The sequence below is a fragment of the Siphateles boraxobius genome, unplaced genomic scaffold, assembly GCF_051911475.1.
Source record: "Siphateles boraxobius isolate OS27281-9 unplaced genomic scaffold, OSU_SipBor_1 274, whole genome shotgun sequence".
Lineage (NCBI taxonomy): Eukaryota > Metazoa > Chordata > Actinopteri > Cypriniformes > Leuciscidae > Siphateles > Siphateles boraxobius.
Genome location: NW_027508892.1, coordinates 524,705 through 540,000, shown reverse-complemented (window position 1 = coordinate 540,000; position 15,296 = coordinate 524,705). Strand labels below are relative to the sequence as shown.

Genomic DNA, 15,296 nt, shown 5'->3' with positions numbered 1-15,296 from the left:
GGAGAAATTCTGCAGAACCGAGTCAGAGTCCATGACTGGCAAACTCTGAAAAGGACAAAATAAACCATAATGCAGCATAAAAGTATCATGGAGCTGGTTCTTATGTGTTATTTCTATACTTTAATGATGCGTTTGTGGTGTTTTTGTCCTGTTTAGAGTTGGACAGTCATGATGACTATGAACCGATTCTTCAGATTTTCCATTCAGTTTAGCATGTGGTTCTGGAGCGACACGAAGACGAAGAATAAATAATGAAGCTGAAAAACCAAGCCCAATGAAATACAGTTTACTTTTTCCCAAATTCCAGTTTTTCCGTTTTCAGAATCTTCTGGATTCCCTTCTTTTCTCTCTCCAGTTTTAACTATTCTGTACTTCTTTTTATACTTTTTTTTTCTTTCAGTTTTAGTTTTTCTGTATTATTTTTTTCACAGTTAAATCTTTTTCCGGATTCCGTTCATAGTTTTAATATTTTTTTCTGGAATCGCTTTTTTTTTTCATTTTAATTTTTCTATATTCCATTTTCCTCCATTTAAGTTTTTCTGGATTCTATTTTAATTGTTAAATAAATTTTTTGTAATCAAAAAGCGTGTTTATTTAAATTAAATCATTAAACACATACAATTTAAAAGTAATTTATTAAACGTTCTAATAAAAAAGACTTAAAAACTAACCTAACATTACCCTAACTCTATTTATTTTTTTCCCAAATCGTATTTTATTTCCCCCCAAATTTCTATTTTTTCAGTTTTAATTTTTCTGTATTCTGTTTTTTTTTTCAGTTTTAATTTTTTTATTCCTTTTTTTTCCTGTTTTAATTTTTCTGTATTCTGGGTTTTTTTTTTTTCAGTTTTAATTTTTTTATTCCTTTTTTTTTATTTTTTAATAAAAATTTTAATAAAATTTTTATTAAAAAAGACTTTTAAAAAACTACCACAAACAAGCCCCAACTTCCTTTATTTTTTCCCAAATTCCATTTTATTTCCCCCCAATTTTTAGTTTTTCCATTTAAAATTTTCAGTATTCCATTTTAATTGTAACATTTAATTTTTTTAATAAAAAAGCATCTCCAATTAATTAAAATCCTGAAATGTATATAATTTACCATGAATTTGTGGACAGTTGCGCATGAGTTGCGTTTGAGCTGTGATGTGTGTGATGTGTGTGTTGGACTCGGCACTGGCACCTTCAGGAGATCTTCTGTACTGTAGGAGATATCTCTGAAGAGGGATACACAGATATTAATTCTCTTGCTCTCTTCACAGATATCTCCCAAGAAAGTCCGGTTGGCTGAGTCGCCGTTGCGAAAAGTATGCCCTCTTTCCTTGCTTCTTAGTCCTCTCTCGTTTGTTTTCACTCCTTCCCCCTGTTTTGGTCTTAATTTCCTTCTCTGATTGGACACATGCATTTTTGGTCATGAGTGTATGATGTAGTTCTTACATCATTGTGTTTAGAGCCAAGATGCATGAGCCAACAGACCAAACTAATGACGAACTGGCGCTGTTGAATCAGAAATGCATGTTTGGAGTTTGATTGCAGGATGGAAAGACGAGCGCGGAGCACGTGAGCTGATCCGATTCATAAACCTTTTATGAATGCTGCGTTATGTCATATGGCTTGATATGATGAACTGGATCATTAGATCTGAGACATGTCATTTCATGAAATATCAGAGTCCATCTGTTGGCATGAATCATAACATCTTGTGCTGAAGTTTTTATCGTGCATGTGTCGATACAACAAACCAGATGATGTAGATCTGAGCTCATTCATGGACTAATCCTAACAAAATATATTCTAATGCTCCTCAAATAGGTTTGATTATTTATTTCAGGCAAAAATAAATGGACTATTCCCCCAAATAATGGATTTTTAAAAAATATTCTGAGTGTAAGACACTCTACCTCAATAGATACCCATTTCGAATTAAATGTTTAGTGTTTTAATGCAAGACACTACAGGCATTCAATTTTTATATTTTGGGATATTTGGCCTTTTTAATAATATGTTTTTGAAGACTAGTGCAAAGAAAACATCCAGAAACATTTAAACACTTTAAAGTGTTTATTTTATTACACTTTATCTATTTGCATCTGTAGATTTCCATTGCACTTCATATCTTTAAAGATTTTTATCTCCACTTCAGCTGCACTTATACACACCAACATTTACAGGTTTATTCCTATCTATATTCTGAAGGTTTTTACTGAGGGGTTTGTTTATATATCATTCACATCATATTTATTTAACATTTTATTCCTAAAAACATGGCGAAAATGTATTTTTACAGTCAGCTGACAGTATTTTCTGATTTATGGAGTGATAAAAAGAGAAATCCAAAATTCCCTCTATAAAAACCTTCAACTCTATTGAGTCAACAAAATCAAACAAGAAAATTTAACCTGGCTTTATCCACTGTTCAGATTTATGTGAAATTAATACGTATGCAGCATGTGCATATTTAATTAGATAATGCGTTCTTTGCATATTTAAACAATACATTTCAGAAAACTTGCAATACAAAAAATGAGTGTAATTCTTAATGTAATTAATTAACTGGAGAAGTATATTTACGTCTATTAGTTACATTTTCACCCTGTTCACCTGTGCTGTCCTGCCTTCGAGTTCAGTGTGTGTTCAGTGTGTGTTCTGTGTGTGTTCTGTGTGTGTACAGTGTGTGTTCAGTGTGTGTTCAGTGTGTGTTCTGTGTGTGTTCTGTGTGTGTTCTGTGTGTGTACAGTGTGTGTTCAGTGTGTGTTCAGTGTGTGTTCTGTGTGTGTGTTGGGGGTGTAGAAACAGTCCAGTGTGTGTGTCTGTGTGTGTTCAGTGTGTGTGTCTGTGTGTGTTCAGTGTGTGTTCAGTGTGTGTTCAGTGTGTGTTCTGTGTGTGTTCTGTGTGTGTACAGTGTGTGTTCAGTGTGTGTTCAGTGTGTGTTCAGTGTGTGTTCTGTGTGTGTTCAGTGTGTGTTCTGTGTGTGTTCTGTGTGTGTACAGTGTGTGTTCAGTGTGTGTTCAGTGTGTGTTCAGTGTGTGTTCTGTGTGTGTTCTGTGTGTGTACAGTGTGTGTTCAGTGTGTGTTCAGTGTGTGTTCTGTGTGTGTGTTGGGGGTGTAGAAACAGTCCAGTGTGTGTGTCTGTGTGTGTTCAGTGTGTGTGTCTGTGTGTGTTCAGTGTGTGTGTCTGTGTGTGTTCAGTGTGTGTGTCTGTGTGTGTTCAGTGTGTGTGTCTGTGTGTGTTCAGTGTGTGTTCTGTGTGTGTTCAGTGTGTGTTCTGTGTGTGTTCAGTGTGTGTCTGTGTGTGTTCAGTGTGTGTGTCTGTGTGTGTTCAGTGTGTGTGTCTGTGTGTGGTTGATCATCTCAGTCGTGTCAGGTCGACTGGTTCACCCATAAGGGTCACTGCGTGAGTCACTGGGGTTTAGGCCGCTGTATTTTTAGAAAGCTTGGCTGTGACAGATGAATGATGCGTTTCCCTTATTTGCAGGCCGTGTGTGTGTGTGTGTGTGTGTGTAACCGAGAGGACGAGGAGGGAGTGTTGCGATGTGTTCTCAACAGCTGTGTGTCCTGCAGAACCGCATGCGCTTCGATGGACTCGAGCTTAATTAGTGTCACACAGTTAAAGTTGCGGATCCCATCTGTATATATGTTCTGTAATGGACTTTCCATGTTGTGAAGTTGCGTTGCTGTCGGACCGTGGTGTATTAAAGAGGATGCGTGATTAAAATATCACGTCATATAATATTTCCATGTGGTCGAGTTACTAGCACGCTCAAAGTCTGGAGCATTACTGAAGTTGAAGCCGGTTGCAACAAACTAATGGATAAACCGTTTCCTATTCCCGGTTCTCGCATCTCTTCAGGATTAGTAGGTTGTTCGAAACCGTAAATGAGTGCAGTGTTGTGTGGGTTAGATGAGGCCGGAGACGATGGGTGGGAAACCTGATATCAGGCCTCTCTTGCTCAGCGAGCGGAACGTGAGCGTTCTGATCGGGCCGAGAATGACGAACACACAGATGAACATCAGAACCGCAGATGAAGACGCTCTCGGGTTGAGAACAACGCTTGCCAGCGGATCCAGATGGACCCGCAAACACACACAGGTACACACACAGGTGTGGCTTTCTGGACCTGCAAACACACACAGGTACACACACAGGTGTGGCTTTCTGGACACACAAACACACACAGGTACACACACAGGTGTGGCTTTCTGGATCCACAAACACACACAGGTACACACACAGGTGTGGCTTTCTGGACACACAAACACACACAGGTACACACACAGGTGTGGCTTTCTGGATCCACAAACACACACAGATACACACACAGGTGTGGCTTTCTGGACACACAAACACACACAGGTACACACACAGGTGTGGCTTTCTGGACCCGCAAACACACACAGATACACACACAGGTGTGGCTTTCTGGACACACAAACACACACAGGTACACACACAGGTGTGGCTTTCTGGACACACAAACACACACAGGTGTGGCTTTCTGGACACACAAACACACACAGATACACACACAGGTGTGGCTTTCTGGACACACAAACACACACAGGTACACACACAGGTGTGGCTTTCTGGACCCGCAAACACACACAGATACACACACAGGTGTGGCTTTCTGGACACACAAACACACACAGATACACACACAGGTGTGGCTTTCTGGACACACAAACACACACAGGTGTGGCTTTCTGGACACACAAACACACACAGATACACACACAGGTGTGGCTTTCTGGACACACAAACACACACAGGTACACACACAGGTGTGGCTTTCTGGACACACAAACACACACAGGTGTGGCTTTCTGGACACACAAACACACACAGATACACACACAGGTGTGGCTTTCTGGACACACAAACACACACAGGTACACACACAGGTGTGGCTTTCTGGATCCACAAACACACACAGATACACACACAGGTGTGGCTTTCTGGACCTGCAAACACACACAGATACACACACAGGTGTGGCTTTCTGGACACACAAACACACACAGATACACACACAGGTGTGGCTTTCTGGACACACAAACACACACAGACACAGGTGTGGCTTTCTGGACCCGCAAACACACACAGACACACAGGTGTGGCTTTCTGGACACACAAACACACACAGATACACACACAGGTGTGGCTTTCTGGACCTGCAAACACACACGTGTTTTAAAAGGTACAATGTTCCTGAAACGTTCTTTCAATGTAATTTTGATTTAAAATTCAACATTCTAAGAACGTTTATTTGTAACATTCCCAGAACATAAAAATGTGCAGTTTCCTTAACCCTTTAAGGTCCGCACCAAGAATAAAGTGATGGAAAAAATTTTTGTCTGCATTTCTTATCGCCTTATATCGCTAGTAACCACACTCAATGTATTTTTTTTCAACATATCCCATAATTTTTAAAATGGCGGCCTCTACCAAATGGTTGAGATGTCACTTAATGGTAAAAAATGGAATTCATACACATACTTTGCCATACTTTACCATTGCCCATCATAATTTATGATCAAAAACCTTTTCTAATCTTGACAAAACACATTGTCAGAAAGGTTGAAAGGTGAGTCTCAAGGGTCCATATTTTGTGACAAGTGATATTTGGACAGAAATTTATTTATTTGATACAGCAGAATGCATACAATTAAATTCAATGGAATTTATGTCATTTTTGGTATTACACCTAAACAAAATCTCATGGGAACTTCAATTTTTGTGATATCAACTTCAAATTTGGAACACAACTTGGTTAGATATATGGCTTTGATTTTATAGTAATTTTATAGTAAAAAATATTTTGTAAAATATATATTTTATATAAAAGAAAAAATATTAAGTACAGTATATTTGATTTAATGTAACTTTAACTTTTTCATACTTTCTTTTTTGGAAGTACTTTTACTTCAGCAATAATCTGGAGAGTTTTCTCTTTAAAACAAGACCAAATTTAGGTCATTATTCCAAAGCATTCTTGAATTACAACCAAGTTTTAATAGTGCATTGTAATGTCCATGCTCAAAAAGGGGGGTGACAGTTAACCGTTATGTGCCAGATCAACCATTTGGTTGCGCATGTTTTTGAAAAATTATTAAAAACATACTTAAGTTTTTTCATGACACCAAGTAACATAATTTTGTAAAGTTAGGGCTCTTACAGTGTAATATGTAAAAAAAAATATGCTTAGCTTGCAAAATTTCACCAAAAACAGTTGGCTGGGGTGATTTATTTGTTTCTGACATCCATGTTAGAAGTAGTGTTGTCACAAGTGCTGTTGATTGACACTCTGACATCTAGTGGATTTTTTTGGCATAACATACCTCAACCAGATGGTAGAGATGGAAGTCCCTGTAAAGTCAAAATGAAGTATGTGTTCTGAGTTTGTCACACCACAGAAAAATGTGTTATTAGCCACCCAGCCAAATTTGAATGATAAAAAAGCCGGCAAGTACATAAAATAAGCTATCAAAATCTTGAAAAAATGAGCAACGCTCATATGCTGGGGGCGTGTCCCCTGGCTGCGCTGAAACCACGCCCACTCGCAGGAAAGCTGCCGTCGAGTTACTGTGGACTACCTACTATAATTACTGTATAACATAAGCACACCACACAAGGCAACTTACACTCATTGGTGGGCACGCACTGCCGATGATGGCACCAGTTGTCGGCACGATGGGAGGATGAAGGCAGAGGCGGGAGATTCACCATTCACCAGTAACAGCGGATTATAAGTGAATAATAATAATATAAGTAACTAATAATAGTACTGACTGTAACTCGCGATTGAGCGCCAAACTGATGCGAATATACTCTATTTATATTGTTAGGGGAGCGGCCAGCCTCAGGGGCTCCAGTGCGTCATCAGATAGGGGCGTGTCCAGGAGCTCAGGGGCTCCAGTGCGTCATCAAATAGGGGCGTGTCCAGGAGCTCAGGGGCTCCAGTGCGTCATCAAATAGGGGCGTGTCCAGGAGCTCAGGGGCTCCAGTGCGTCATCAAATAGGGGCGTGTCCAGGAGCTCAGGGGCTCCAGTGCGTCATCAGATAGGGGCGTGTCCAGGGGCTCCAGTGCGTCATCAGATAGGGGCGTGTCCAGGAGCTCAGGGGCTCCAGTGCGTCATCAGATAGGGGCGTGTCCAGGAGCTCAGGGGCTCCAGTGCGTCATCAAATAGGGGCGTGTCCAGGAGCTCAGGGGCTCCAGTGCGTCATCAGATAGGGGCGTGTCCAGGAGCTCAGGGGCTCCAGTGCGTCATCAAATAGGGGCGTGTCCAGGAGCTCAGGGGCTCCAGTGCGTCATCAAATAGGGGCGTGTCCAGGAGCTCAGGGGCTCCAGTGCGTCATCAGATAGGGGCGTGTCCAGGAGCTCAGGGGCTCCAGTGCGTCATCAAATAGGGGCGTGTCCAGGAGCTCAGGGGCTCCAGTGCGTCATCAAATAGGGGCGTGTCCAGGAGCTCAGGGGCTCCAGTGCGTCATCAGATAGGGGCGTGTCCAGGAGCTCAGGGGCTCCAGTGCGTCATCAAATAGGGGCGAGTCCAGGAGCTCAGGGGCTCCAGTGCGTCATCAAATAGGGGCGTGTCCAGGAGCTCAGGGGCTCCAGTGCGTCATCAGATAGGGGCGTGTCCAGGAGCTCAGGGGCTCCAGTGCGTCATCAAATAGGGGCGTGTCCAGGAGCTCAGGGGCTCCAGTGTGTCATCAGATAGGGGCGTGTCCAGGAGCTCAGGGGCTCCAGTGCGTCATCAGATAGGGGCGTGTCCAGGAGCTCAGGGGCTCCAGTGCGTCATCAGATAGGGGCGTGTCCAGGAGCTCAGGGGCTCCAGTGCGTCATCAGATAGGGGCGTGTCCAGGAGCTCAGGGGCTCCAGTGCGTCATCAGATAGGGGCGTGTCCAGGAGCTCAGGGGCTCCAGTGCGTCATCAGGTAGGGGCGTGTCCAGGAGCTCAGGGGCTCCAGTGCGTCATCAAATAGGGGCGTGTCCAGGACTTCAGGGGCTCCAGTGCGTCATCGAGCCCCATTTTAGACCCGCCCAAAAAATCCTGAAAATAGCAATGGTGAAAAACTGTTTAACGGTCTAACTCCACAATTCAGAACTTCACAGTTCACAGTCTTTGTAATATGTTTTAGCAATACATTTCTAACATTTATAATGTGCTTAGAATTTTTTTTTTTAGAATTGCCTTTCCAGGGACTTTAAGTTAGGTAATCCTCTCAATAAAATATAGTGACTCAAAATGTGCTCAACCATTTGGTCGAGCAGACAGTTTTTAGTTTGAGATCAGCATGATGGACATCCGCATTTGGATTAGTTGGGTTCTTGACCCTAGAATAGGTTTAAGCAATTTTAGCGTTCCTAGAATGTTGAATTTTAAATGAAAATTAAGTTGAAAGAATGTTTCAGGAACATCATACCTTTTAAAACACGTTCCTCTAACGTCAAGAAAACTGGACATTTTTTACGCCCCCAGAACCAACATTGAATATTGGAGAATGTTCTTATAACAAAAGTCTGTTAGCTAGGTTTCTGAACCCGTAAACACACACAGGTACACACACAGGTACACACACACACAGGTACTAATACAGGTACACACACACACAGGTACACATACAGGTACACACACACAGGTACACACACACACACAGTTACACACACAGGTACACACGCACACACACAGGTACTCATACAGGTACACACACACACAGGTACACACACACAGGTACACACACACACACACATACAGGTACACACACTGTTACACACACACATACAGGTACACACACACAGGTACACACACACAGGTACACACACACACACACATACAGGTACACACACACAGGTACACACACATACAGGTACACACACACTGTTACACACACAGGTACACGTTACGATGTCAGGCACTGTAATTTGCTCTGGCCCCCTTCCTGTTCGCAGGAGTGATGAGATAGTTAGCAGATTGTCATCACTCAATGGCTGGTTGTCTAAGTGGTGTCCGCAAAATAAATTTTATTGATGTTCAACAAATAAAAAACAGAAATAATACAAATGAACAAATGATAAAGCTTGGGTTGCTGAATATTCGATCCCTTTCTTCAAAACCACTTATTGTTAATGATATGATTACAGACTATAACACAGATGTGCTGTGTATGACAGAAACCTGACTAAAACCAAACAATTACATTATTTTAAATGAGTCCACCCCTCATGATTACTGTTATAAACATGAACCTCGTCTGCAAGGCAAAGGCGGAGGTGTTGCTGTAATTTATAGTTATATTTTCAGAATTACTAAGAAGTCTAGTTTCAAATATAACTCTTTCGAAGTGTTGGTGCTTAATGTAACAATATATAGTGCAAATGATAAATCACGTTTAAGATTTGTGCTGGCTACTGTATACAGGCCACCAGGGCACCATATAGACTTTATCAAAGAATACACACACAGGTACACACACACACACACACACACACACACACACACACACACACACACACACAGGTACAAACACAGGTACACATACGTACACACACACACACACACACACACACACACACAGGTACACACACAGGTACACACACACACACACACACACACACACACACACACAGGTAGAAACACAGGTACACATACGTACACACACACACAGGTAAATAAATCATGCTTTATTTCACTCGGTTCCTTCATCAGACACAGATACGTTTTGTCACAGTTATATAAACACATTGGGCAATTCCAGCTCAAGTCTTTTTCTTATCAGAATCTTTGTGTTGTAGTTTAAGAAAGTATTTCTATAAAAGTGAATATCAGAAATCTGTTCTGGTCGAGATCAGACAGTCAGTGATTATTCACACAATGAGAAGAAACTGAAACTTCGTATTGAAAGTAATTCCTCAGTATCTTACCTGACGACGTCAACTTTCGGAATATTATCAAACAGTTTTTTTGATCAAACTGGATGAATGTTTAAGGCATCTTTACACATCTGCTATGTGTCTGCTTAATATTCAGTGTAAAGACGCCCAATTTAAGTTTAATAAAAAAAAGATTTAAAAAAACAAACCTGACATAACCCTAACTCCATTTTTTCAATTTCAACTTTTCAAATTCAATTAGTCTGTATTCCGTTTTTTTTTTTTTTTTTATTTATTTTTTTTCTGGATTCTGATTTAATTGTTGAATTATTTTATTGCAATCAAAAAGCATTTTTACACATCTGAATTATTCTTTTTCTCATTTGGCATTAGAAACGCAAACCGACAACAGCACTGGACATCATAACCCTGGATGTCTCTTTCCTCTGTGTCTTTATTTGATGTTCATCGAGGCGTTAAACATGCTTTATGCGACTGATAGTTGTGCATTATTTATAAATCTTATGCTTGAAAACAATAATGAAGAATAAATTGATTTGAGTCAGTCTGAGTTTGTGTGTAAATATATTCTTTTTAAAAGAAACATCCGTAGTTTTAGAAGAGAAATTGATCCTTTCATAGAAAAACATTATTTCGGCGCAGTGTTGATGTAGGAAACCTTTACTCGTGTGTCATTGGATGTGTTTTAAAGTTGAAGATCATCAGTAGATCTATGTTCAGTGTGTGTGTGTGTGTGTGTGTGTGTAGTGTGTGTGTGTGTAGATGGTTGTGTTTGTAGAGTGTGTGTGTGTGTGTAGTGTGTAGTGTTGAGCAGCAGATGGCAGCAGAGGAGCTCTGAATGCAATATTTCTCTCATTCTTGTTGAAGTTATTATTCTCACAGCTGCAGTCAAACCAGAAATATTCTGTCCAAAAATAGACTGATCATCCTAAGAAATAAAGACTAAACCCTAAAAGGACATTGTCTTATTGAATATGAGATCATGTTTTCATTCCAACTCCATTACCTTATTTATACTCATTTATAAAGTTGGATATTTAAGCATTTCCAACTTTGTCCACATACACTGTAAAAAAACTCAGTATATATATATATATATATATATTTATATATATACTTTTTATTTTTGGCTGAGGCTTTTTTAAGTTTTACTTGCTCCCATAAATTAAGATGGCTGTTTTAAACTTGTCAATACATTGGACAGATTCATTGGATTTTTTAAAGTGTCCATACAGACACTCACATAAAGCGATATATATAGTATATCAAATCTCAACTGCATGATTGTTTATATCATTGTAAAATGTAACTCTAGTATATTAATATGCTGAAATGAACATGTTCCTACTGTAGTTTGTTTTGCAGTGTGTGCTCATGAAACACTGGAACGGGAAGTGTGTGGTGTCGTGACGTCAATGCAGATATAATGCATGCGTGTGATTGGACGCGGGTCGGAGTTTCTGTGTCGTCATTGGCCGTCTGTCCTTTTCCCAGGAATCAGCACTGGAGCAGCAGTGTCATTAATTACACACACACACACACACACACACACACACACACACACAGACACACACACACACACACACACACACACACACACACACACACACACACACACACACACACACACACACACACACACACACACTCTCTTCATTAAGCTCAAGGTTAACTCTCAGCTCATCTGTGGATGGCCGCTTCACTCATGCCGCACCTTTACCTCGAGACGCTCGTGCCGTCGCCGGATCTGTTACAGCTTATCGCCATGCGACAGAGCTACTGAAATATAGCTGCTGTCATCACACAGCGCTAATGCTAACAGACCGAATGCAGGCGTCTCATTCACACGAGTCCCAGCAGTCATTTTGATTGTGAGTCTGACGGAGATACGACACATAATTAACCTCCATCACCTCCAGAAGCACACATACTCAACATCAGACTCTGGTGTGCAGTTTCTGTAATTAAAGAAATCGATTTCTGTCCTTTTTTTTAAAAAGCATTTTAATTGTTTATCTGTTTGTTTCTGTATGTTAGTGTCGTCATGATGTTTTTATTCACTTTGAGTGATTTCTCTCTGTCTGTAAGGCTCATAAAAGGCTTTGATAATTCAGCATTCAAGATTTGTATTCGATTCAATTGGCATTCTTCACAACATATTGTTTGAAAGCAGCTTCACAGAAAATGCTCATTTCAATGTTACAATTTAGAAAGTTCATCAAGTCATCATTTGCTCTCGTTCAAACCTGCATGTCTTTCTTTATATCTCTGTTCACTTTTGAATGGGAATTCGCACTGCGTCCTAGAGTGGTTTGGGGAACATGACCGGTGTCTGAAGCATGTGTGTAAAGGCCACAATAACGGTGGCCGGCGACAACCTACTGGTGCGACCAGAGTATAAGTTTCAAGTTTGTTTTATTTATATAGATCATTTAAAAACAGCAAACACAGCTGACCAAAGTGCTGAACAACACAAAAAAGTAAGAAACACAGGGCAAACCACACATTAATGACAGAAGCTCACAGTCAATTGAATGCCAAGGGAAAAAAAATTGATTTTAAAGGGGTGGTAAAACACGATTTCACTTTTCTAACTTTAGTTAGTGTGTAATGTTGCTGTTTGAGCATAAACAACATCTGCAAAGTTACAATGCTCAAAATTCAAAGCAAAGTGAGATATTTGCTTTTAAATAAAAGGCCTACAACAAACGGCTGGTAGGGACTAAACGACATTCCTCCCGGGTTAGTGCCATCAGCAACCCTAAAATGTAAATAAACCGCCCCCGGGACACGCAGTCCATGTTAAGAAGAGGAAAAGTTATTGTATAAATGCCTGTTCACACCGGGACAAATTTCGCGTGCGATATTCACCGAAGTTTAACGCCTCGTGATTAAACAAAGGGCGCCAATGTGAGTGTGCACACCGACGGGAAAAACGGCACGCGTAAAAGCGTAATTTTTAAAAAAAATGCCTCGGGTTCGTTTTTTTGGTTTGACGCGCCGCGTCAAAAACTATCCGACCAATGAGATTGGGGCTTTTGCTCACGTGTCTGCTTCTGAAGTTACAGTAAACACAACTTGGGGGCGCTCAAACACAAAACGGTCTTGCCGAGCACACATACGTAACGGATATACGCCAAGTAGCGTCTACACACTGCCGAGAAGAAGACGAGGAAGATGCAAGCCAAGATAAATGTAGAGCTGCTGGTCTCGTTGGTGTCGGAACATAAGGAACTGTATGACAAACGCGACAGCGACTACAAAAATATTGTTAAAAGAGAACTGTTATGGAGTGGTATTGCAGAGCAAATGGGCCTTGATGTTGAGTTTCATTTCACTTAATTGTCTTTCATGTACATAGGCTTGTAACTTTTTCCTACAAACGTTTGACAATCGCCATTGTTTGTGTGCTGTAGTGTAGTGTTTGTGTTTACATTAAGCGCCATCTAATGTCAGGGAATGAATTTGTATGTTCACTCGGCTCATCGTCAGCGAAAATCGCTTGGGTGTGAACACAAAAAACACTTTAAAAAAAACGCTGGCGAATAACGCGCGCCGATATTGTTCCCGGTGTGTACGCCCCTTTAGAGTACATTTGTGAGTCAGCTCAAACTTTAGCATCCTTCTTTTCACATGCAATAAAAAGTCCCTCTGTGTGCATCTCACAACAGTTCCTATACGAGTGATTTATAGATTATTATGACAGAATATGCTAATTGAAGATAGTTAAGTCCACATCAGCAACATAAATTCATCAACTAACCATTCAGAGACATCCTGTTCCATTCTACGTTGTCACTTCTTGAGTCTCTCCATCTTTGTCTGACTCTGTTTTAACATTAAACGCAGAACAGTTTCTTTCATTTTAGTGTGTCTGTGTGAGGTAGTCGCAGCTGCTAACATACAAGAGCTCTTGAAACCCCGCCCTCTGAGGCAGCTCATTTGCATTTAAAGGGCCAGGCACAAAACGGTGGGTTTTTGCTAACCCACAAAAAGTGACAACTTTAACATGCTATATACAAATATCTGTGGGGTATTTTGTGCAAAAACTTCACACACACACACTCTGGGGACATCAGAGATTTATTTTACATCTTGTGAAAAGGGCATTTTACCACCCCTTTAGGAGACGATTGAAAAACAATTAATCATGATCTGGGGACTGAGAGAAGTCTCTAATCACTGGACCTCAGATTTCGTGTGGGATTGTATAGATAGAGTAGCTCAGACAAATTTAAGGATTTAAAACATAAAGAAGAATTTTAAACTGCACAGGTAGCCAATGCAGAGATTTTAAAATTAGAGTAACGTGATCGAATTTAGGTTTGCCTTTTTGCACTTATTAGAGACGAGCGATGGAGGATTTGGACAAGGCATAAAAGGGTGCCTGCAGTACACTTTAACAATTTCTTTTGTCTTCAGGATCCGTTTGTTTATGTACGCATGAAGACGATCACTCAGCCAAGTGTTTCAGGAAGTTTGTGCCTCCGGATCAGAGACGACACTTGTACGTTATGTGTTTGGGTAAGGAGCACACGTGTTCAGTTCTCCAGGGTGAGGCGCTCTTTGTGATGTATTCGCAAGACTGACTGAAAGAGACAGGTAAGCAGCTTTTACTTTGTTCTCACCTGAGGGATAGTATTTTGCGTTTGCACGAGCGCGTTCGGCTCTCGAGAGAGTCGAAGACACTCCCAGTGATGTGATTGTGACTGTTCTCTGGTGATTGATTGAGTAGTCATAGAGTCTGGTTTTTGAGCTGAGCATGTTCAGCTCTCGAGGGAGTTGAACGCACTCTTTATGATGCAGTCACTATGATAAGCTCCTGTGTGGTTAATTCTTTCTTGAGGGATGAGAAGAGTGCGCCTGCACCCCGTGGTTGGATCACGGAGGTGGTTGGCGGAGCACAGGGAGAGTCTTATGAGATAATTTCCCTTTCCAGTCTGCGATTATTAATGTGTGAGGCCTATCTCCGTGTAAATAAATGCAGAAGAGAGTAAAGGCAGGTGTTATTTTTAGATCTGCCTCCTCTACTGTCCCACACAATAGCAGTGCTCTATGATGCCGATCTCTGGAAACCGCCAGGAAGCAGTTTTTCTGTCCAAGTTTGCGAACCCTTCCTAGTTGTAGGCATCTTCGTGAGTGCTGGAGTCTGGAGAGCCCGTTTTTTCTTGGGTTCGGCTGAAGAGCAGAACCCTCCTCCTCAGTCGGGTCTTGGAGTAGTGTCCTCCAGTCCCTGGGATGAGCTCTTTTGATCTCAAGAACCTGACAGGAAGTTGGTTTTTCGCCCCAGTTTACTAACCCTTCATTTGTGGAACGGCATCTTCGGTAGTATCTGGAGTTTTGAGATCCTACGAAGACATTTGTTTCTGAGTGGTCACAGCTAGTACTCAGCTGGCTCCCCTTAATG

At 41.0% G+C, this 15,296-nt stretch overlaps 1 protein-coding gene across 3 annotated transcripts in view; it reads left to right on the top strand.

The window, feature by feature from the left end:
• pak5 (p21 protein (Cdc42/Rac)-activated kinase 5) overlaps positions 1 to 15,296 on the top strand; it is a 51,112-nt gene that overhangs the window by 1,446 nt on the left and 34,370 nt on the right. The window contains exon 2 of one of the 3 annotated variants that reach the window (XM_077245644.1): positions 1,263 to 1,307. The exons of 1 other annotated variant lie outside the window; for it this stretch is intronic. In XM_077245644.1, the coding sequence (XP_077101759.1) occupies positions 1,263 to 1,307 (45 nt within the window). Of the gene's footprint in view, positions 1 to 1,262; positions 1,308 to 3,484; positions 4,091 to 15,296 lie in introns of those variants that run through there. One more of the 3 variants, XM_077245646.1, reaches the window with a different exon arrangement.